The 25719-nt window shown below is 39.7% G+C and overlaps 1 protein-coding gene across 10 annotated transcripts in view; it reads left to right on the forward strand.

The window, feature by feature from the left end:
* Window positions 1-25719, forward strand: part of NEDD4L (NEDD4 like E3 ubiquitin protein ligase) — a 363163-nt gene that overhangs the window by 166185 nt on the left and 171259 nt on the right. For 8 of the 10 annotated variants that reach the window (XM_077816704.1, XM_077816707.1, XM_077816708.1 and 5 more), the window contains 2 exons: window positions 1300-1338; window positions 6473-6526. In XM_077816704.1, the coding sequence (XP_077672830.1) occupies window positions 1300-1338; window positions 6473-6526 (93 nt within the window). Of the gene's footprint in view, window positions 1-1299; window positions 1339-6472; window positions 6527-7564; window positions 7651-9687; window positions 10861-25719 lie in introns of those variants that run through there. The other 2 variants (XM_077816712.1, XM_077816703.1) reach the window with 2 other exon arrangements.

Consider the following 25719-nt stretch of genomic DNA (forward strand, 5'->3'; position numbering starts at 1 on the left):
TTTTACTTCTCCTGCTTTTCCAGTTTTCACCAAAACCATGAGGATTCTGCCCACTGATGCTTAGAACATTCCCTGAAATTTTGGAATTAAGTGGATAAAGCATTCAGAAGCTATTGCATTACATAGACAGAGAAATACTATTGAGTTAAGTGCAAGACCTCACTTCCCTCTGCCAATTAGAACAAAAGCCCTCACTCTGAGTGGGATTGTTGACCCTCACAACAATGGAAATATTGAAACAGTGACACGTATTTCTTTAACTTGTTTTAAAAAATGGCATGGTAGACTTAGGAAGCTTAAAAACAAGTATTTCGCATGGCAATAAAACAAATCACTGCAGTTTTCCTTGAAATGTGCTGAGACATAGGATTGTTTAGTATGCTTTGATACTTGGTGTTGAGCCTGTGATTAAGGACAGCTTGTGGTCTGTATATACAATTTTATATAGCCTCAGGTCCGTGTTTGGCTTTTTGGGAGAATTAACTTTCTGAGCTGTATGGAGCAGGGATGATCAATAATAAGGGTGGAGAGAGCCGGGGGAGAGGGGCAGGGGGCAAGGATGCACGTGTGTACGTGTGTGTGTGTGTGTGTGTGTGTGTGTGAGAAAATCGTTTGACATTAAAATGAGCTGAATGGGCACTTCAGATTATTCTTTTTCAAAAACTGAATGACATATATTGCTAATATTCTTATTGCTAATCTGTTCATTTTGATAATTTTATACTTGGTCTCCTTTTAGGTTGTAAGCTAATTGCATATTCTACTCAAATCATTAATACAAAATTGTGGTGCTCCATAGCCTTTATTTGGGAAACTGGGGGAAAAGAGCCCTAAGAAAATTCAACAAAAACAAATGTTACCTTTTTGCAGTCTAGAGCCATAACTTTCTTTGGAGCACTAAACTCATCCTTGTATTTAAAAACTGGTCATTTTGCTTACTTTGGTTTATATTATAAAACATTTCATTAAGATTAGTCTTCCTTACAATCTCTCTGCATAGATCCTCAATCATATCCCTTCTACTGATAGATTCCTATTTATAGTTAACATCTATTTCTGGATCATCCAGCTGAAATACCCTCCCATGCTCAGTTTGCTTGGTAGATGAGTTTAAAATCATTTGACAGCAATGTTTTTATGCTTGGTGGTTGTTGCTATGAAATATTAAGGTTGTTTTTTATTGACTTATAACAAAGATTGTCACATGCATGCACTTGTAAGTAGCTGCAAATATACTGGCAGCTGCAATAGACTTGAAATCAATTATTGTTTACATTAAAAAATTAATTTCTTTTACAGACACTGAATCCAAAATGGAATGAAGAATTTTATTTTAGAGTAAGTTTTTTCTTTACTTGTAATAAATCATTTAACTACAAATAGATTAGTAAAATTAAACACACCACATTGTAAAGGGGTGGGAAGGAGCTTATTCTCTTTAGTATTTTGCCCTTTAAATATTTCTTGTGTATTTCAAAGAAAAATCACTTGAACTGATGTAGTTACTCCCTAATATCTGTTCTAAAGGATGGAATAAAACATAGGATTTGCCATATGGTTTAATGTATGAAACGGTTGTTGCACAATTTGATAATGGTTCTTTTTATACATGCTTTGAGTTTATGTATGTAGAAAATGTAATATGTTTCACTCAAACATGCATTTTTAGCATATCATGTTTGCTGTGGTATTAAACTGGTAATGTAGTGGCAAATAACCAGAAATTCTTCCTAGGGCTATATGATAGCCCAGCATAACTAGATGAAAGAGACTAAGTAAGTGTTTCATGGTTAAAGATCTTGAAAGTTGAGCGAGCATGACAAAAAGTAGTGAAGTGCAAACAGAAAAGGAGAATTGAAAGAGCAATTTTTGGCAAGTAGCATAAAAGCAAAGAGAAAATATCAAATTTATTTTATTTTTGTAACTTTTTAAACTGGTCATATCATGTTAGCAATGTTAATAAACTGCACTTAACATCTTGTGCTTTTCTATTATAAGTAGTAGTTGACATTTTCATCATAAAATGTTAAATATTCACAAAATGTGAAATAATAGGCTCAAAATAAAAAAAATACTCTGAATTAAATGTAATGTATTTATGGAATATAAATAGCTAGTATGAAAAACATCTTTGATCTTCAATTATTACAAAGAGTTTTCAAGGAGCAGTTACTTAACTTCTGTCCAGTTGTAGTTTTTACAAGAATAGGTTAGGTAAAATTTCAACAGTTTAAATTTAATCTTCAGAACAGCTGTTTGAGAACAGGGAAAGGCATTGTGGATTTGTTAAAATGGTAATATCCTGTCAAAATGCATTTTAGCTGTTGACCATTGTGCTAATTTGGTAATTTACAACAGAATATTTGTTAATATCTAATTTGGGGAGATTATAAATGCTTTAAAATGTGAATTCCATTAAAATAGCTTTTTACAGGGTGAAATTTAATAGATTTTTATCTCTAAAACAATCTTCCCAGAGATAGCTATTTTGATTCCTATAATCTACTACAGAAGGCACTTGAATCTGTTTCTTTGAGTAATGCAGAATCTCTAGGAATCGTCTTGGCACTAAACTCAGTATGACTGGCCCCAGCTTTTTCCATTTCAGTTACAACAAGGTTTGATATATGCAAGCTTCTCATCAGTAGAACATTCATCTGGTCATGTTACACTTTCACATATTAAGTTTGACATTTCTGATTCTTGGGATTCCCTGTTAAAGGCTACAAGAAAAATGTCTTCAAAGCAAGCAGCAAATCAAAATGTTCATCCGTTGTCAGAACTAGGTGTTACTAGTTGCATCATTAGTATTTATTCCCAGTTAACCTACTTTGCTAAACATAATTTTGAGTACATATCAGTAATTTATCATATGGTTCCAGTTACCAAAAAAACCAAAGCATTAAAAGCCCAGGAAATATTGTGTTAAGAATAAACTTAAAAGGAATCCAAACATCAAGGCACCCAAACAACCTTAACTCTGTCCCTGTAGTGATGTGCTGGAGGGGAAGAAGCAATCTTTGGCTCTATCTTCTCTGACAAAAAAAGGTAGTTTTTACCACCAGGTAAACTAGGTGACGTCAACACTATCCTCCCCTTCACAGCCCTGTGACTGACCTCACTTAGTTTACCTTATGGTGTCTTGTCTCCACTTTGTATTTACTGCAGTCTCTTGGAGCCACAGCACTGAGTTTTCAACACAAGGTAAACTAGAGGAGGTCAGTCACAGGGCAGTGGGGGGAGGAGAGTGTTGACTTTGGCCTAGTTTGCCTCATTGTAAACACTGTAAGTGCCTTGTCTCCACTTAAGGTTTTACAATGAGATAACTATCACCTCTTAAAAAGAAAAGGAGTACTTGTGGCACCTTAGAGACTAACAAATTTATTTGAGCATAAGTGAGCTGTAGCTCACAAAAGCTTATGCTCAAATAAATTTGTTAGTCTCTAAGGTGCCACAAGTACTTCTTTACTTTTTGCGAATACAGACTACCACGGCTGCTACTCTGAAACCTGTTATCACCTCTTAGTTAACTCGCTGCCAATAAAACAACAAAAACACAACAACAGCAACTTTGTGTCAGCGAAGACAAAGCCTTATGGCAGGTCTATACTACCATTTAAGTCTATCTAACTTAGGGCTATGAAAAGGACACTTACCTGAGCAACGGAAATTAAAGCGATCTAAGCGCTGTCCACACCGGTGCTATGTCAACGGGAAACGCTCTCCCACCGACATAGCTTCTTACACCTCTCGCAGAGGTGGAGTAATTATGCCGGCAGGAGAGCACTCTCCCATCAGCATAGAGCTTCTTCATCGGACAGTGGCACAGCTGCGTCGATGTAGTTCTTCTAGCGTAGATCTGCCCTAAAATAATCTTCATTCATCTCTAGCAGTTCCATCTCATTAATGTCTATAAACACTAGCATGATTTACTCTTAGTCATGCAATGGCTATGTGTAAATTTCAGCCTTTGTGTAGGTACATGCTATCCCCAGAAAAAGATATACTCTTGGCTCTCTGCTGTTTCAGACATTATTCAGCGCTAACTCAGATTTGATTCCACACTGGGCAGGTGAAAAGCAGTGCATCTCTATACACAGTGCTGAGTTGCAGAGCAGCTTGGAAAGCACAGAGCTCATGCAGTCAAGTGCTCCTCTTTTGGTGGTATGGTTGTGCATTCAGGATTTGCAGAAAACCAGATATTATGCTACACACATTTGTATTTATGGTTTTCACTGATGTTTTTCATGGTCACTTTATACTTCCTCCTGGATGAAAATACAGTCAGATCATGAAAACTTGTGTTACTTAGAGCGTGTAAATGAAACCCTGCAGCACTATAAAAAACTCATGAAAATCCTACCCAGAAATGCACATACTAATACTTGTGTGCACTCCCCTATTTGATGAATCACAGCTCCTTGCGCTAGTTCAATTTGAGGGATTTCCCCCTGTCTACAAACCCACATAAGTGTCTGCCTATAATGGAATATCTTCTTATGTTGCCTCAAATAGAGAAGTGGTCTTAGCCACCCGTCTTACAAAAGCTTTCCTGAAAAATGTACTGACCTGGATTAACTACCATAGAAACTGAGATTACTGGTTCTGTGGATGAAGGGAAAGCAGTGGATGTATTGTTTCTTGACTTTAGCAAAGCTTTTGACATGGTCTCCCACAGTATTCTTGTCAGCAAGTTAAGGAAGTATGGGCTGGATGAATGCACTATAAGGTGGGTAGAAAGCTGGCTAGATTGTTGGGCTCAGCGGGTAGTGATCAATGGCTCCATGTCTAGTTGGCAGCCGGTATCAAGTGGAGTGCCCCAAGGGTCGGTCCTGGGGCCGGTTTTGTTCAATATCTTCATAAATGATCTGGAGGATGGTGTGGATTGCACTCTCAGCAAATTTGCGGATGATACTAAACTGGGAAGAGTGGTAGATACGCTGGAGGGGAGGGATAGGATACAGAAGGACCTAGACAAATTGGAGGATTGGGCCAAAAGAAATGTGATGAGGTTCAATAAGGATAAGTGCAGGGTCCTGCACTTAGGATGAAAGAATCCAATGCACCGCTACAGACTAGGGACCGAATGGCTAGGCAGCAGTTCTGCGGAAAAGGACCTAGGGGTGACAGTGGACGAGAAGCTGGATATGAGTCAGCAGTGTGCCCTTGTTGCCAAGAAGGCCAATGGCATTTTGGGATGTATAAGTAGGGGCATAGCGAGCAGATCGAGGGACGTGATCATTCCCCTCTATTTGACATTGGTGAGGCCTCATCTGGAGTACTGTGTCCAGTTTTGGGCCCCACACTACAAGAAGGATGTGGATAAATTGGAGAGAGTCCAGCGAAGGGCAACAAAAATGATTAGGGGTCTAGAACACATGACTTATGAGGAGAGGCTGAGGGAGCTGGGATTGTTTAGCCTGCAGAAGAGAAGAATGAGGGGAGATTTGATAGCTGCTTTCAACTACCTGAAAGGGGGTTCCAAAGAGGATGGCTCTAGACTGTTCTCAATGGTAGCAGATGACAGAACGATGAGTAATGGTCTCAAGTTGCAGTGGGGGAGGTTTAGATTGGATATTAGGAAAAACTTTTTCACTAAGAGGGTGGTGAAACACTGGAATGGGTTACCTAGGGAGGTGGTAGAATCTCCTTCCTTAGAGGTTTTTAAGGTCAGGCTTGACAAAGCCCTGGCTGGGGTGATTTAACTGGGAATTGGTCCTGCTTCGAGCAGGGGGTTGGACTAGATGACCTTCAGGGGTCCCTTCCAACCCTGATATTCTATGATTCTATGATTAAACTTGTCCTTCATTGGTGGCCTTGTTGCCTCCTTGATCATTCCTTGTTTTGAGGGGATCTATGTAGTTCAACGTGTGTCCGTGGAAATTACATCCTGGAGGTGTACTCATTTCTCTGCTAGTTTTAAAAAAGTTTGCAGAAGGTATGCCTTCTCACCTCCTCAACAGTGTTTCTAAAGTGGCATATGTGGTTAAATGGGCTAGGAACAGTGACTGACTGGATCTGGGCAAAGGCTGAAAAATAGAGGAACTGCATAATTCTGAACGGCATGTTCAGAATCCATAACAAAGGGGAATATCCTTTAAAAATTGTATTTCCTGCATCACACCTGAGCTAAGAAGTTACAGTACCAAGAAAGCCCCTATAGCCCCATGTGACATCCATAAAATGTCTCAGCCTCTTTTAAGCTTTCTCAAGGAACAGGGATGTAGTATACTAGGTGCTCTATTAATAACTGTAAGTAAAAGCATAATATTGAAAATCAGAACATTTCTAGTTGTACATTTAGGACTTATATGTGTATTTACACACTAGGTATAGTTAGAGATATATACAAGGCCAGTCAGCCCTATTTCTGTTGCCTTGGATTGGTCATTTAGCAAATTATTGTACCCGTGAATGGTTTATGTCATATAGATAATGAACATGAAGTAACGCTGTATATTTTTTTGTATAGGTAAACCCAACTAATCATAGACTCCTGTTCGAAGTGTTTGACGAAAACAGATTGGTGAGTGTACTACTGTATTCCCCTTTGTGTGTGTTTTACTAATCACACAACTAAACATGGAAGTAACATAGCTCCTGAATCTTAGTTCCTGGAAATGTGGCATACCTTAAATTAAAGTTTATTTTGTTTCAGTGGTGTAAATATGTACATTATGGAAAGTAAAGTGCGGTATATAAAGCAGGAATTTGACTATTTTACTGGCTGAGCATTCATAACACTCATCTTGAACCAAAGTTGTCTTATTCGGTGGGGACATTTAGGGAAGGCATACTGCAATTACTTACTTTTTTAAATCTTCTTTGATATTTTTGATAAGATTAAATAGGTATGTAGGCAAAAATCTCTAAGGTCTGATTTTGCATATAGTTGATGTAAGACATCAATATAATCACAATTTATAGATGTATTTTGAGGAAACTTTAAAAAGCAGTCTTAGTGGAATAGCATACTGTGTGAGCCACTAACAGTATATTTATTAACACTTTATAACCGAGGATGTGGTGCTATAGCACAAAGTATTCTGTTCCTTCAGATTAGATAAGTACAGTATGTCTCTATGAAACTTACTACATTGGGGGAAAATATGCCAGATATATTTTGGGTAGTTTGAATATCTTTTTGTTAATTAAAAAAAATCTCTCTTTAAAAGGTAAGTTTTTTTTTTCTTTCAGCTTCATCAAAGCAAATATTAATGTAATGCAAGGAAAATGATATAAACTCTGTATAGGTAACCTTTTTCAGGGGGGAGAAATCCAGAGGGCCACTCATTTAATGTTGTGAGGAAGTACAGTAACAAATCCGTGTCACGGGTATATGAAGACTCTGTGGTGATCAGTGTACTGAGAGGCATTTAATGGGTGTTGAAATTGGAATAATCTGTTTGACAAGCGCAGGTCTCTACCATTTGAACTAGTGGAGAATCTTGATAAACCCTTGCTAGTTGTAGGCTTTTTATCTTTTCTGCAGGCCAGCCGGCAGAGTGGAATAATATCAGAAAACTTGAACAAGTTCTATGCGAACCAGCAGAGGGTAGTGATGCACACAGTCAGACCAGTATGTGACAGTATAGTGGTGGTCGTTGAAAAGACATTTTTCAACCATTACCACACAGGGACATCTGAGAGGTAGCAATTTCCCTTATATCTCATACTAGTGTGTGGTAACTTTGCACCCTTTTATTCTGAACCAATGTATGTATTAAAAAAGAGCACTTATGGTTAAATATATATTAGGATTCCAGGTTATGTGCCTAGAATGAGGGAGTATTGAATTGAGTCCTCTACGATTAATTTCTGTAGCATCAGTATATTTTTAGGATCCAGAACAGCTTACTATGTTTGTCTGTTTTCTGTTACAATTTATGCTGGAATATATACCTACTTATAAAGCTTACATTTGTAAGATGTGCCCCAAGAATAATTCTTTTGTTTGTTCATCTTGTTTCTAAACCACCGGAGAGTTGTTTGTGATTGCAGTAGGTTCCCCCCAATCCGTGGTTGCAAATTTAGTCTTTAGTAGAAAAGAGAGACTTGCTTACTTAAATAGCACAGAAACATGCTGTTATCTGAAAAATGTGTTAAAATAATACTAACACCTGTGCTTGCACAAGGCAATCTACAGTGCTGTTACTGCGTAGCAGATACCGATGTTTTTCTCATTGTTGGCTCATAGTCCGGTTAAAACAATAGAGGATTGTACTGGCCCTTGGCAGTTTTATCATTTAAACCAACTTCCATTTCTCTTGTACTTGGTTGTTTTCTGTATTTGAAAACAAGCTGTTGTAAAACAGTGGTTTAAATGTCTAGATCTAGTATTGACCCGACACCTATAAGTGTAGAGCTGTTGAAAAAACTAATTCTTTGGAGCTTTCATAGGACCACGTTGCCACTTGTTGAACTGAGGTTATTTAGTTTATCTCTTTTGTAGAGAAACTTTTTGTTTAAACAGATGTTGTTTCTGATTCATGCGAAAATGCTCTAAAACTTTAGTGCACCTCAGCTATGACAGCCCCTTTTTAAACACTGAGATTCTGCTATGTGGCAGGGCTGAATCTGGATGTTTATTTTAATTTTTGATTGTATCCCATATGTTCTTCTTTTGAGATCTTTTGGCTCTTAGCAAGCATAGCTATACTCCATGCTGGCAATCGGACTTGTGGTAATATTGCTAACTTTCTCATTGGAGGGCTGCCAGCGTTGGGCAGCGTTTCTGTACGGCGCTTAAGTCAAATCATTACAAAACTACTTCTTCAGTTTTCGCTCGTCTTTGCTGCCTGGTAAAACAGAAAAAGAAACGGTCTCCTGCCATCTTGTTCATTTCTGCTGCTATCCTTGTCTGAGAAGTCTTTGTCATATGTAAGGTTTCTTTGTTGCAATTTCTAAGGGAAGAAAAGGATCTGTGTGTAGGATGAGTAGGTTATGCTGTGTTTACAATGGTAATGTGAAGGTTGTGGATTTTTTCCAGAGTGATTAGTTTGTTACTTAACCTTTTAAAGAACCAGGAAAAAAATCCTAGAGTATTAACCATGGACTAATATTAATTTATGTTCTACCATGGTAGCCTAATGCTGTAGTATTAGGGGGTTGACAGATGAAGCCTGAATTTGTCTACTTGATCCAGTTTTGTTCTTCTCAATCTGCATTGTGAAGTCCACTTAAACTTTTAACACTTAAAGAGCTTTTGTTGCAGTTAATGTTTTTGTACAAAAGTGGTCTGTGAATGTGATGTGGCTTAGATTTATATCAGTGCCGAGTGTGCTTGCTGCCTTAGTCAGCTGTGAGAGCTCTCCCGCGGGGGCAGCTCTTTTCTGATGGAAAAGGAGCAGCTGTGAAGGTGCTGTTTCAGGCTCTTGCTGGTATATAAAAAAAAAAACAACCAACACACAACTAGCTTGCAGTGGAGAGGGGGAACCAGGTCATGTGACTCTAACCATCCTACCCTATGTCACAGTGTGTAGGAGCACTGATTGCTCTTATCCAATCATGCCTGGAATGCTGCTTGCCACTTGGGCTATTTCTGCTATCTGTCGCTATCAGTGCTGCAGTGCTAACAGTTTGGCAGATGGGACACTTTTTCTTGGAGTTTGTCTTTGTTTTTTAACTTCTGGCAGTGCCTGAATTGTTGCTGTTCTCCCTCTCTCCCTTTCTTCTCTTTGTTAAACCATGGCCCATCGGCTGCGGTTTCATTTTGGCTCTGGACGAAGCAACACAGCCCCTGAATCTGAGATCCTAGACCGAGAGAGAGAAGATGACTTTTTCATGGCTTTCCACACTTTGCCAAGAAGAAACAGTCCTCATCCTTTCTCCCGACATGGAGCGGATTATGGTGGCGGAGATTTGCAAGAAGTGGGCTCCTTAAAAAGAAGCACATCTATGTTTATTCCTCAGCTGCTGAACAATATTGATGTGCGTCCAACAAGGAGCTCATCTATGCAGATCTCTCTTCAGCGCAAAGCTGTGAACGGCTGTGCTGATGAGTGTGGAGCCCCAGAGTCTCCTGAGGAGACTCTTCCATGTAAATTCGCAGACTTCAGGGAGCATTACACATGCTCAGTTGACAGCCATTCTTTTTCTCCCAGCAGTCCACAAGTAACCCCAGAGAATTCTCCACCCAGGATGCCTGAAGAGATTGGGCAACCGCTTAATGGAGCTGTTTCCTGTAATCACAGAATATTTTGTACAATTCCTTCCAATAACCAGAATGATGCTGCTGCAACTACTGCCCAAGAAGATGAAGCAAGTGAAGCGGCTTCAGGGTTAAACATAAGTGGTGTAAGAATTCAGCATCGCGCTTCAAGCGCAGATATGCATCAGGTTATGCTATTGCCATTTGGTTCCGAGGTTCAGAATAATGCCCTTGCCTCTGAACCCAGACGCTGGTCTTTGCAGCATCTGCCAGATATGTCAGCAAATTCAGGGAAAAAGTTATTTGTTTTCCAGTTGCAGCAATCGCAGGCAAGTGATACAGGTACAGGAAGCGACTATAATTTTGGTTTTACTGGAACAAAAGGGAATAGATTGGTCAGGTATCCTCGCATACGGTTGGAGAGGAGTACTTCCTACCCTGTCCAGCCGCAACCAGAACAAATTAGCCCTGTAGAAGACAGAGGGAATTCAGAACTGCATGCAAATAGCAGAAATGGGTCAGAAATATCTAGAAGCAATTCGGTAGAGAGGATTCCTCAAGGGCAGGGATGCTTGTTTAAAATCAGACCAGATCAAAACACAAGGCAGCAACACTTCAGAATTCTTGTAACCCGTGGTACTGAAGAACAAAATCAAGTTCCTGATGAAGACAGCCCTGATACCTCTGGGCCTACAGTGACCAGTGCCACGGTAAGTAACATGCTGAAAATGCTTCTCCTTGTGTTCTATCAAAACTTAAATGGTAAAAAAGAAAAGCTACTGAATTTTAGGTAAGTAAAGAATTTCACTCATTAATACTGGTAAGCTCTACAGTTCTCTGGAACAATCTGTAAAGCATCCCTAACTCTAACCTAAAATAGTTTTGCTTCCAGTTATGATTACATCCAGTGCAATGTTTTGTTGGAGTCCTAGTGTCTCATATGTTTAAATCAGTGTTACGTCAGCTGAAGAGTTTTAAAAAATTGGAACACCCAAGTGTCACTATTTGCTTTTATTTCTTTATTAGTTTGCTAAGTCCTTGCTGTACAAAGAATTACATTTGTGAAACATGCTTCAATGCTTTCCATATTATTTTAAAAATATATGTAAAAATGAAATTGAAATATACTAGCAGTTCAGGACTTTGTGGGGACAGAAATCGGTAAAGAAATCAATTTTGTTTTCTCAGTACCAAGTGGTGAGAATTGTTTTATTTCAAAGAATGCTTTTGCTCTTGACCTTCTTTAAAATAAAAACTTTTCACATTGTCCTTTCAGTGTCATATGAAATGTGATCAAACTACTGTAAATGCAACTTAGGCATAATTTATTACAATATCTTATAATATAGCTTTGGTGTGGAAGATGATATACAATCTTCTTTTATAATGCTTATTTCTCACGTAATATATAATACTTTATAGGCCCGTGCGTGGGTAAACCTTACAGGGGCATGGGGAGTCATTTGCTTGAATTGCTGTGCAGTGCAATTTAACACTGCCCACTTGAGTTTCTAAGCTCAATGATGCTGTATATAGAATAGTAAGTACCCTATCTCCAGCTGTGAAAACAGACTCACAAGATCAGCTTTTGGCCTTTATTGCTTGTGTGTGTTCTCATTCTCTCATGCGCTCTTTCAGTGAAATGTAGTACAGAAAGACAGCTGCTAACTACAGCAAGACCATAAGATGACTCTGCAGCTTTCATAGCAAAAACTAACAGTATGAAAGTTACTCCAAGATAACTTTCTTTTTAGCACGTCAGTGTACGTTTTTAACACATGGACACGAATAACTAGCCCTCACAGCCTTTGTGGGGAAAATTCTTCTTTTCTGCTATATACCATATCACACCCTTTCTGTATAAATTGCTAAACGTGTTTGCTGTCAGCCTATGAATATTTTACATTCAGAATATTCCTGCTGAAAACTTCTTTTGTTTGGATTTCACTATCACACTCAACAACATGTTAAAAGATTTGTTCTTTCATTTAAAACACTTTTTTTTTATTTTGAGAAGTTTTTATCTTGTTTACATTAGAGTTAGGCTTTGAAGTGTAAACTTCTTATCAGGCCACAGATATTCCTGAAGACTTGAGGACGTTTGAATCCTGGATTTTGGGAGAAAAGGGGCCAGCTGTGAAGTTTTACTTCAGTTTTAACTTTTCCAAAGTTTGGGATTATTTACATCCAGGGTTTTGGTTCAGGCCCCTCTCTTTTCTTCTACAAGTACACTTGATATTCTTTAGATACCCGCATCCCACATCCAGTGGGCTGCCCACAGCTCTTCATCTTAAACCATTACTCCACATCACCCAAGTCCTATGTCTAAACCGCCATTTTCCACTCGTTATCCCTGGTTTATTTCCAGCACTGTAAATATCATATAAATGCTTCCATAAATCAGGGAGTGGAAGAAGATTTGGACACAATCCGATTTGTGTAACTTCCCGAAAGGTTGTTCATCCCTACTTCATTGTCCCTGCAACAGTACCCATCTCTGTTAGACAGGAGAAAGGAATCCCTGAAATCTCTCCTAAACTTGGCCTCCATTATAACAATATATTTATGTTTTGGGGTATAAATTTATAGATTTTTCTAAACCAGTTATACTGCATGCTACTGAGTGAACTCATGGCAATCAGGTTTAGCCTCATGCAAAGTGAGTCAGTCAGTCGTGTACCTTGGCAGTTGCAGAGGCACTCAGTCTAAACAGGATTTAAAATCTTTATTGCATATAGGTTTCCTTAATTAAGACTTCTTAAAGATATATCCTACTTTTCTGACGTTATTTCTAGTGAGCCCAGAAATGTTTTGGGTGGAGGCAGTTAACTAGGCACATTTTACTAGGTGGAGGAAAGCTGGACAATGAAAAAAAGTTAAGAATGAAAGGTTTTCTTTATTTAGTCTACACACACAATGTTTTTCAGTGGAGTGTCATTTTTAATTCATCCCTTACAAGTTTGTTTTGATAGCTCACATGATGATGAAAAATTGTGTGCAGAAATTTATTGTTTCATTAAACTGGGAAGAAAAGTTTTTCCTGTTAAAACTCTTAGGGTAAAATAATTTCTAGACTCTTCCAGTTAAGCTAGTTTGTGTGTATTTGATTGATATAGGGCATGGGCCCTGGACTGTAGACAGCAGCTGCTATAGCCTTATTTATCTTGAGTGAAAACATTCATGCGGGCGTCTGCAGTCCTACTGCTACCAAGTGTTTATGATCTTTCAAATATCTTCTGTTTTAATCAGAAGTGTTTTTGGGCAGGCAGGATGTATTTCATTGAGTTATCATGAAATATTAGATAAAATAAGAATATATGATCAACTTAAAAAACATTTATTGGAAGTCTCGGTAGATTCTTTGTGTTACTCTGATAGTTTATATGGAGTATGAAAGTTTTCATGCTGTGTGTGTGTCTGCATATTAAAAATGAAGTTATTCTGCCTATTGATATGTTCGTGTTTATATTATTGGGTTTTTGTACATGTATGCTAGAAATACTGTGATAACTGAACATAAAAAATCCCATGTAAGGGGTAGCTGGTGTTGGAGAATATCCAAGTACTCCCGTGGGCATTTGTTATTGTTAAGACCAAAAATGCAAAATATCTTGACAAATAAAATATTGCAGTATTGTATTGTATTTACTGAGAAGGAAGACCTAACCCCTCCAGGGTTTTGGAATGCAGTCCTGCAGTTGTCACAACTGAACTTTCATTCTTTTTCTTCCTTCCTCAGGAATATCTTTCTAATCAGATCCAACTATTAACGTAGTCACTAAGTCCCACTGAAAATTGTCTAAATTTTGCTGTGGGAAAATTATGAGCTTGGAACTACTCTTTAGTTGGCTTTTTAAATTGGTTTTCTTGAGACTACCTTCTTTTAAAAATCTAAATTTCTACAAGTTTCTGATACAACCAGAATCTTTATCTGTTTATGTTTATACACGTATATCTATACTATACAAGCAAAGGTATGTTACCACATACTTACGCGATGCTATCCTGTGCCCATTGAAATCAGTGGCAAAAATCACATTAACTTCAGAGAAAACAGGATTGAGCTGAAAATAATATGTTCTAATATACAATCTGACTTCCTCCTTAATGGCGTTCTTGGTGGCATATATGAAAAAAATAAAACATTGTAAACAGATATTTTAAGAGAGAGCTGGACTATACTTTTTACTATATATATATAAAAACGTGGTTGATATTTGACTGTAATTTCTGTATATTAGGATTTTCTAATTACTATTTAAAAATTATATTTTTAAAAGAATACCTATTTCCAATGTACTAATTAGCCATTAATGGAAACATAAGAAATACTAGAAATGAACTGATCAGCTTATCTAGTTTATTTTAAAAATTTCTGCTCTTTTCAGATAACTGCATCAGAATATACTCTTATGGTATGTCTACACTGTATGCCTCCACATACGTTTTTGCCCAAACCCCATTACCATCCACATGCACAACCCTCAGGCAAGGGTTTATTTGCACTTTGAACCTGCGCTTGCTTGCACAGAATTAAAACCTGAGCTGTGCTTTATCTCTGTCTGGAACCCCTTTGCTGTGCGGGTGTAGACAAATACTTAATCACTCAAATACTAATAGTCTTCCGTTGCCTTGCTGCTATTCAGATTCTCCCACAATTGATAGAATTGACTGGGAAAGAATGCTAGAGCATCTCAGCACACAGAATCACAGGATATTCCCCCGGAGACACATAGACAAATGCAAAAAAGTGAGGACACAGTGACACGGGTAGAGCTTTGCTGTGGTCAATGCTCACACTTGGGGTAGGCTAACCTGTGTGCTCAGACCTGGGTGACAATCACCTGGGCTAACTGTGCAGTGTCCCTATCCTAATACCTCTTCACTTCTCCATTGTTTGTTTTCAGAAGATGGGAACATAGACAACTAATGTTCAATTTGCAAACTCCCACTTGCAACAGATTCTCGCTCCTATTTAATTTATTTGTATCTGTTTTATACTTGGAGTATTTTGAGCTGCAGTCTCTTCAAGGCCTCCTACCCACTTAAAATATTCAAACATCAGCATTTTAAATGTTCTTGACTGGGGCCAAGTAACTGTAAATTTATCCAGAAAGTACTGGAATAAATTATTAATCAGGTTGTTCAAACCTGGAGCATAATAAGGTGACAAGTAATAGCCAACATGGATTTGTGGAGAACAAATTGTGTGAAAACAATCCTCCTTTGACCGAGTAACCAGACTAGTGGGGGTGGAGTGGGGATAAGGAAGAAGCAGATGTGTTATATCTGGACTTTAGTAAAGTGTTTGGTACAGTCCCACATGACATTCTCAAAAGCAAATTAGGGAAATATGGTCTAAATAAAACTACTGTAGGGTGAGTGGACAACTGGTTGAAAGACCATATGTCAGTGGTTTGCTCTCAAACTGGGAGGACATAACTAATGAGGTCATTCAGGGGTCTGGGACTATTCAATATTTTCATTAACACCATGGATAATGGAGCGGAGAGCGTGCTTATAAAATTTGTGGATGGCACCAAGCTGGAAGGGGATCTCAAACATTTTGGAGGACAGGATTCAAATTCAAAATGACCTTGAAAAATTGGGGAATTGGTCTGAAGACAAATGCGAAGTACCTCACTTCGGAAGGAAAAATCAAATGCACAGCTACAAAATGGGGAATAACTGGCTAGGTGGTAGCATTGTTGAAAAGGATCAGGGGGTTAAAGTGGATCACAAATTGAATAAGTCAATAATGTGATGCAGTTGCAAAAAAGGCAAATATCTTTCTGAGATGTATTAACAGGAGAGTAGGATGTAAATAGGATGTATTTGTTCCACTCTATTCGGCACTGGTGAAGCCTCAGCTGCAGCAGTGCCCGCCAGTTTTGACTCCCACAGCTCAAGAATGACTGGAATAAATTGAAGAGAATTCAGAGAGCAATAAAAATAAGAGGTTTGGGAAAAACAACCTATGAGGAAAGCTTAAAAGAACTGGGTATGTTTAGTCTAGAGAAGAGAAGACTGAAGGGGGGATGTAAGTCTTCAAATATATAAAAGGTTGTTATAAACAGGATCGTCACCAATTGTTCCTCTTGTCCACCGAGGGTAGCACAAGAAATAATCTTAGTTTGCAGGATGGGAGATTCAGGATATATATTAGGAAAAGCTTTCTAACTGTGAGGACAGTAAAACAATAGAACAGGTTACGTAGGCAGGTTGTGGAATTGTTATTATTAGAGGTATTTAAGAACAGGTTGGACAAATGCCTATCCACTATGGCCTAGGTTTACTTAATCCTGCCGCAGAGAGGAGGATGGACAGTATGGCCTCTTGAGGTCCCTTCTAGCCCTGCATTTCTATGATTCTATGAAATCAGGAGGTATAGAGAGGGTAAAGATTTGTGCTCTTGAGACTTACATAAAATGAGTAATTGACAACGGAGAATTGTATGGCTACAGTGTCAGTGAGGATTTCTTCGTTTGTTGTCTTGTTACCAGAATCCCAAGGCTTTATAGAATGGCATTTGAAAGTTGTCTTGTGTATGTGTTTGTCTCTAAGGTGCCACAAGTACTCCTTTTCTTTTTGCGAATACAGACTAACATGGCTGTTACTCTGAAACTTGTGTATGTGTGTTTGTAAAACAGGGGTATTACATTCTAAATGTTTTCTTAATATTCTTTGTCTGACCATCTCTTTCCAGAGTCCCAACTTTTTTGCTTTTTACACCTCTTGGAGACAAACTTGCTACTACTTGTTCTTACAGCATTGGCTGCCTTAGGTTTTATGTGTAGAAGCTCATTTGGCGGGTTTCTGAAGCTTTTGAGCTCTCTAAATAAGAGGTGCCTGCAAGTTACCGTAATCCCCATGGAAAGCCACTACTGATGGACAGTTAAACTGGCATTTCTTTAAGCCACTTGGAGAACCAGAAGATTTCATTGCCCCCTGATCACACCGGAAGTCATTTATTTGTATTTTCTATTATCCTGACTACCACTTCAGGGACACGCTGCCAATTCCACTGCTAATCAGTGTGCTGGGAGCCACGGGTGACAGTGAAACTTGATTATACTGGTGGCTGAGTGTTTTACTAACGTAGACCATAAAAGCGTAGTAGCATCTAATGTTGCTAATTGTTCATGTAAAGACAATTTCACTGTATGCTGTATATATGATTGCGAATATGTATTTGCACACAGTATTCAACAAAGTAAAGCCTTTTAGCCACCTACCAGCCCTGCAGTGGTCTTGGGAATGAGATCTGAGTGCTTATATCCAGGAATAAACTGCAGATCTCTTGCACGGAACACCCCTACATTTCAATAGCCAAGCCACCAAGAAAATGGCATTAGCTCAGTCTCGTTTGTCAAAAGTGTGTTGTGACTGGGATGTACTGTTTGCTAATTGATATGTAGTCTTAATTGTAAAGGGAAATAATCAATTTCACTCACTGTGAAGGTGGGATTGTTTTGTTGCCTGTTTGGTTGGTTGTGTGTTGTTGGAGCACCATGCTTCAAGGTTCCTCCACTGTGCTAACACACATGATCTGTTGAGAGCCAGAGTGTTTTCACCTGGCCAATGTTACTGTAAAGAAGAATGTCTATGATATGGAGGGATGAAATGCGCTCCCCCCCCCCCCCCCCCGAAGAAGAACATTTCAAAAAAGGCACAGCTGGGGATTAAAAAAATGCAGCATAGTTAAATAGAAAAGATGTATTATTGTACTTCTGTGCCTTAGATGTCACCTGTGTAGACAGGTGGATTGGTCCCTCTTCTCTGTGGAAATCAGATAGGTCGCAACTAATAGATGATCATTTAGAAATGGGTAGTGACATCTGTATACTTGAGCTCTTTTTATTTTCTCCCCCCCCCCCCCCCCAAAAAAAAATACAACCTCACTGGATTATCTGGAAACCGATTCACCCAATGAGTGCTGATGAAGGAGGCAGCATTCCAAGAAATAATATATCAGGCCTTCTATGCAGGCAACAACAGCAAATGAGGCAAATTCTACAGTTGTTTCAAACTAGGGCGAAAAGGCTCAGGAGTCTCTGATGGCAAAATCCTTATCTTTCAAGCTTATATCTCCTGTCATGTAATAGACTTCTGTAAGGCATTTGACTTGGTATTGCACAACATTTTGATTAAATTATGATGATATATAAAATTAACATGGCACACCTTAAATAGATTTAAAAGCTGGCTAACTGGTAGGTCTGAATGTAATTGTAAATGGGGAATCATCATTGAGTGCTTGAGTTTCCAGTGGAGTTCCACAGGGATTGGCTCTTGCCCCTGGGCTGTTTAACATCTTTATCAATGACCTGGCAGAAAGCGTAAAATCGTCACTGATAAAGTTTGCCGACAACACAGAAATTGGGGGAGTGTTGAATAATGAAGATAACTGATCACTGATGCTGGGCAAACTGGTTCACTTGGTAAGCTAGGCACATACAAACAATTTAAGTTTTAATATAGCTAAATGTATTCATCTAGAAACTAAGAAAGTAGGTCATACTTACAGGATGTGGGACTCTGTCCTGGGAAGCAGTGACTCTGAAAAAGACACAGAGGTTGTGGAGGATAATCAGCTGAACATGAGCTCCCAGTGTGATTTTGGGGTCGAAAGAGCTAATGTTATCCTTGGATGCAAACGAGAATCTTGAGTAGGAGTAGAGAGGTTATTTTACCTCTGTATTTGGCAGTTGTGTGACCACCGCTGGAATACTGTGTCCAGTTTTGGTGTCCACAGTTTCAGAAGAATGTTGATCAATTTGGAGAGCGTTCAGGGAATAGCCACAAGCATGATTAAAGTATTAGAAAATATGTCATATACTGATAGACTCATGGAGCTTAATTTATTTAGCTTAACAAAGAGGGAGGGTTATGGGGTGACGTGGTCACAGTTTATAAGTACAAGTATGTAATAATGTCTAGCAGAGAAAGGTATAACATGATCCATTGGCTGGAAGTTGAAGCTAGACAAATTCAGACTGGAAATAAGGAATAAATTTTTAACAGTGAGGGTACTTCACCTTTGGAACAATTTACCAACGTCGTGGTGGAGTCTTCAACTTTTTAAATGAAGATTGGATTTTTTTTTTTTTCTAAAAAGTATGCTCCAGGAATTATTTTGGTGGATCTCTGTGACTCGTGTTCTACAGAATGTCAGACTAGATTATCACAATGGCCTTGGGATTTATGAATCTCTGTCCTTCATGTCCTGTTAATGTAACAGCCATTTTCTTCCCAAACCACCTACTAAAAATTGCTGGGGATGCACGTTAGATCCCATTAGACTGCAGAAAAGAGGATTCCTTACCTAGTAATTCCTTCCTGTAGTCCAGACCCACCAGTGCTAACATCTAACAGTCAGTATGTAGGCAACAAATGTCTGTGCATATTTGTGTTATGGCTTGTTGTTCATGTTTAATTGTTGAGATGTGTTGAGAGGAAAGGGGAGCAAAGGGAATGAAAATGCTATTGGTAGTTATCTGCCTGATTTGAAGGCGGGACTAATCTATCTACTCTGGTGGAACAAAGCTGCAGGAAGTATTAACAGGCAAACATATTTTTGATTCACTCATTTGTTTTTTCCTCTTTCAAATAAATGAAGCCCTGCTGAGACTAATAAGACACAACATAAGCTTTGCATTTAAATAATTCTCTTCTAGGCCATGGCAAGTCCAAGAGAGTCTATATGCTGAGATAGGGTTTAGATGCTAACCTGGTGTGATCTATTGCAGAGCATTGCAAGGTAAGTTTTCTGCATCTTTAAAGGCCAAATATAAATGAAAATGGCTTTCCTCAGCCCAATTTAATATTGTAAAGATGTGACTTATTTCAAGCAAGCTCACCTTACCAGTTTACTCACCGAGATGGGAAACCCAACTTCCCCTTAATTTCACTCTTCTTGTTGAATCCTATAATCAGTCACCAGCCTGCCCCAGGCTCCCCATGGCACTTCCTTTTCCTAGCATGCTTCATTGTCTTCAGCTAGCCCAGCTCTCCTATGTTTCAGGTGTCTGAGTATAGGGAGCAGTGGTCTTTCTGGTCTGGGAAGAGGATTAACTGCTTCCCTTTCAACTTCTGGAAAGAGTCTATAGACACTATCAAGGAATTTGAAGAACAAATAGACAAAATGATTTAAAGACAAATGGTGTTTCTTATGTACTTCAGAGAATTTTAATTATTTATTCATCCATCTTGTTCTTGAGTGGAAGATGAAATAGGTTAGGACCAACCCTCACTCCATTCAAATTGCACAGACGGCAAAGATGATAGTTTTCTTTTTGTATGTATGTATATATGTATGTTTGTTGCTCTTACCTATTGTACAAGGATATAGAGAGAGTTTTCATTGCAAAAAGCCAAATCCAGATGCATTCACTTGCCCGATGTCCCTGAAATGGGAGATGAAAGTGATTATGGATGAGCAGAGCTGAATATTTTTGCTGCTTCCTTTTTAAAAACTTGTATTAAATTTTCCAGTCTTTGTAAAACAGTCCAAGGCCTTAAATAGCACAAAGCAGTGAATTGTCAAAATGTCAACAGAATGTATCGTGCTTTTCTTCCTCCCAGTAGCATAGTCTTGAGACTATGGAGATGCTCCCCTCCATATTGGAGTAAGTCACTTTAAAGCCAAACCTGACCTCCAACAAAACCCTCTGGGGGCAGAGGGCTATCTGGTACATGAACTAGGAGAGGGGGCCCAAATTGGGTTGTGTGCCTCTTTTCAGGGAAGAAGGATGAGGGAGGCAACTTCACTGATTTCAATGAGAGCTGAAGGTATATAGTACCTTGCAGGTGGTTTCTATCTTGCAAAATCAGGAAGCATCATTCCTATAATACATTTATCAACAACTAGGTAGTTTTTTTGTTTTTTTTTAAAGACTCAAGCACTGAAAATGCTGTGTCTGCTCTTTATCCCCAGCCCTCCACAAAGTTTCCTTGGAGTCTGTTCCACACTCTGATAGATGTCCCTTTTGGAAGTTGTTTTTCCTGAAAGTCCAGACTTTCCTCATTAATCTGTAAAGCAACCAGAATAAAAGCTTGAATAGGAGTTCTGGAAATAATATCACTTTTTATAACAATAATAAAACATTTGCTCTGCATGGAAAATTTGTATGTTGAGTTTCAGCCCAGAGTGATCTTTTTTGTAAAAAAAATAAAACTGAGTTTATAAGACACTTGGTTTATAATGGAAATAATGACACAGAATTTTAACAGTGAAGGTGCCAGTCAGAGTGACTTCAGCATAGATACATCAACAGAACATCCTAGACATCCATACACCTATACAGTGTTACTTAGTTTGTGATATCAAACGAGGGTACACATTTGATAAAAGGCACCAAATAATATAAAATTTAATAAATGGTGTTTGGGGTTTTTTTGGCTATTTGTTTCACAGAGACTGCTCTAAAGCCAGCAGTTTATCTCCTGTTTTATTTTAATTCTTTCCTGATTATCTCTCTGTAGAGCATGGTGTTAAATAAGTTCTTTTGAAATATACTGATTTTTTTTTCAGTTAAGATACTTATTGTAGCCTCTAGATGCTACACATAAGTAATGAAAAAAGAGTATGTTAGTGACATTGGCTCCGCAAACTGCTAAAACTCAACCCTGTGTGTGTCATCTCCACTTTTTGGCAAAATCCTGAGTGAACAGATAGGCTGGGCAACTGTGACAGGATCTTCGGGGTACAACCTGAAATGGCATACCGCTGTGCTCCCTTAACTCTCCAGCCTGGGCTTTCTCTCACAATGCTTAGCTAGCGTCAAGCAGCAAACCCCTCCAGGCTCTGTTATCATTCAGCACAACCACATATGGAGCCCCACACCTAGCTAAATTCCATGAATGCTCCCTGAGCCACTCATGAATCCCACAAAGAATGGCACTAGCAAATCTACCAAGCCCCGAGCCTTGCACCCCAAAAACTTTACCATCTTGCCTTGGTCAGAAGCTCGGCCAGTGTAAGTTTATTACCCAATCCACCCCTCCCTCGAAGTGGAGAGCAGTGTTCCCTCTAATTTTTCCCATCCATGTGCAGAATGGGTGGGGCCAAGGGGTTTGGAGAGGGCTCAGGGCTGGGGTGCAGGGGTGTGAGGTCTCCGGCTGGTGGTGCAGGCTCTGGGGCAGGGCCGAGGATGAGAGGCAGAGGGCTGGGTGCTGGGGGTGAGAGCTCCAGCTAGGGGTGTGGACTTTGGGGTGGGACTGGGCATGAGGGGTTTCGGATGCAGGAGGGTACTCAGGCTACGGCAGGGAAAGAGGACTGCACACAGCAGCACCTGGGCTCGGGGGACAGGTGCTTCTCCCCACTGCAGCAGCTCTTGGAGTGGGGCTGCAGGATAGGCATCTCTCCCCCAGCCCCAACAGGCCCAGGCTGGGCACAGCTGGGTATGGTCTGCTCTGGCCGCGCCACCCTATCCATGCCTGTGTCCAGGCCATGCTGCCCTGGCCATGCCTGGGGCCGGGCAACTCCGGCCGCGCCACCCCAGCAGGTCCAGGTGCCGCAGCAGAGTTGGGGCTGGGGGAGTTGGGGGGCCTGACTCAGTAGGAGCTGAGGGAGGGATACCCCTCCCCTGGCCGTAGCAGGTCCCTGGGCAGGTTCCCTGAGCGCCTGCACGGTGCTAAATAGGCTGCTGTGCAGCTGTACAGCTTACAGGGAACTTAGGTGGAGAGGACAAACACAAGTCTTTGTAACCTGAGCTGAGATTTCCCAAACACTTCAACCAAAACACTCTGTTTTAGGTAAAATATAAAACAGATTTATTAACTATGGAAAGATAGATTTTAAGTGATTATAAGTGGGAGGCACAAAAGGTCAGAGATAGTTACCAAAGAAGATAAAAGGTAAACGCACAGTCTAAATCTTAAACTTTATTAAACTAGGCAGTATTTGGATCAAGCAGTTTTCTCATCCCAGTAGATGTTAAAGTGCTTAATACATGGGCTTCCCCTTTAAGCCTGGGACCTGTCTCCTCAATTCAAGTCTTTGTCTTCCTAGCATTTTTATTGCTTCCAGCCTGGGGAGAGGGAGAAAGGCCAAAGCATGATGCTACCATTCCTTATTTTATACACTCAGTCTATGTGGCTGGCAAATACTAGCCCAGACGTGTCCTGATGGTCTTTGCTAAGTCACAGAATTGAGCAATCCCCCTTGTGTGATCTTGTGCAACTGAGTCAGAGTTGAGCAGTTACCATTGTGTGGTGCTTACACAACTGTCATTGAATTGTAAATACCTTGTTTACAAGTCCCCTGATGATTAATGGTCACATAACACCCTCCTGGGATTGGATCACCACCTAGCAGTAGAGACTCTCAAATGTACAACATATTTCAGTAACAACCTTACAGCAAAATCTCATAACTTCATACACAATAACGATATACATACTTGAACAGAAAATGGGTTTCAGCAGATCATGACCTTTCATATGATATCTTACATGGGATGCTGTGTATGAAATATATCATAATTATATAACGGGTGAATATGAGGGCTCCAGGGGGCTGCTTTGAGGTACAGAGTGCCACGGCAACGTGCCCTGATGGCCAGAAACTTGAGGTCTCTTGGAACTATTGGGAGAAACTAATTCCAGAGCTGAGGATCCTGCCATCCATACATATGAGTCCCCCATCTTGTCTTCCAATCAGATCTGTGAAGGACTTCCCACTCTCAAATTTTGAGAAATATATATACAGACGCTCCCCGGGTTGCGCAAGACCTGACTTACACAAATCTGCACCTATGGAAGAAGTTCCGTAACCTAGAAATAGGAGGAGTTTTTTTGTTTTCATTTTTTTTGCGTAACAGTCGGGTTATACATTTTTGACTTACGCAAGGCGTAACCAAACGATTGCGTAAGTCAGAGAGCATTGGTACAGTGTTTTTCTGTTAAGTAAGAGGTGCAGAGGAATTGTTTTTAATTAGGTCCATCATGCAAATTGATACTTTAGTATAAAAGCAGAAAATCAAAAATGCTCAGTATATACTCTAACTTTTCTCAGTATAAACTGAGTCAGGTGGGCCGATTCATGCACGTGCACACACACATATGCTCCCCTCTTATCTTTCGTAGATGATTGCTCAGTTTTTATAGTGTGGCCATAATACGTAGTGTAAAAAGAAAAGGAGTACTTGTGTAATGACACGTCCACTCCCAGTCTTTATTCAAGCCTAATGTAATGGTGTCTTTATATTTATATTCTTTATATTCTGTTATATTTCTAAGAAAATAACAGAACGCCACTAGCCATCACCTTCAGCCCCCAACTAAAACCTCTCCAGGGCATCATCAAGGATCTACAACCTATCCTGAAGGACGACCCATCACTCTCACAGATCTTGGGAGACAGGCCAGTCCTTGCTTACGGACAGCCCCCAACCTGAAGCAAATACCAGCAACCACACACCACACAACAAAAACACTAACCCAGGAACCTATCCTTTCAACAAAGCCCATTGCCAACTGTGTCCCCATATGTATTCAGGGGACACTATCTTAGGACCTAATCACATCAGCCACACCATCAGAGGCTTGTTCACCTGCACATCTACCAGTGTGATATATGCCATCATGTGCCAGCAATGCCCCTCTGCCATGTACACTGGCCAAACCAGACAGTCTCTACATAAAGAATAAATGGACACAAATCAGACATCAAGAATTATAACATTCAAAAACCAGTCAGAGAACACTTCAATTCTCTAGTCACTTGATTACAGACATGAAAGTCGTAATTCTTCAACAAACAAACTTCGAAAACAGATTCCAACGAGAGACTGCTGAATTGGAATTAATTTGCAAACTGGACACCATTAAATTAGGCTTGAATAAAGACTGGGAGTGGATGTGTCATTACACAAAGTAAAACTATTTCCTCATGTTTATCCCCACCCTCCCACCCCCCACTGTTCCTCACACATTCTTGTCAACTGCTGGAAATGGCCCACCTTGATTATCACTACAAAAGGTTTTTTCCTCCCCCGCTCTCCTTCTGGTAATAGCTCACCTTACCTGATCACTCTCTTACAGTGTTTATGGTAACACCCATTGTTTCATGTTCTCTGTGTATATAAAATCTCCCTATTGTATTTTCCACTGAATGCATCTGATGAAGTGAGCTGTAGCTCATGAAAGCTTATGCTCAGATAAATTTGTTAGTCTCTACAGTGCCACAAGTCCTCCTTTTCTTTTTGCGGATACAGACTAACACGGCTGCTACTCTGAAATACGTTGTGTGCATCTGCTTGAGAAGAGTAGCAGCACATCAGTCCTTTCAAACACTTCAAAATCCTCTCAGAAAGAAACCATCTGGGGATCTCCACATCTAGTAGCATTCCAGCCCTTGGGTTCATAGCTGACTGGTCCTTGATTAGTGAAACAACAGTCTGTAGCCTGTGTCCAAAGTGGGACAGGTATTGGGACCTAGCCCCCACAGCAGACCTCCTGGTCCTGCCTATATCAGCCACTGAGTCCACAAGACTGTCTTAACTCCATTATTTATAACTTCCCCTCCACTCCTCTGTGCTCTGATTGGCTCATCTCTTGGAGTGTGA

The sequence above is a fragment of the Eretmochelys imbricata genome, chromosome 5 (genome assembly GCF_965152235.1).
Source record: "Eretmochelys imbricata isolate rEreImb1 chromosome 5, rEreImb1.hap1, whole genome shotgun sequence".
Taxonomy (NCBI): domain Eukaryota; kingdom Metazoa; phylum Chordata; order Testudines; family Cheloniidae; genus Eretmochelys; species Eretmochelys imbricata.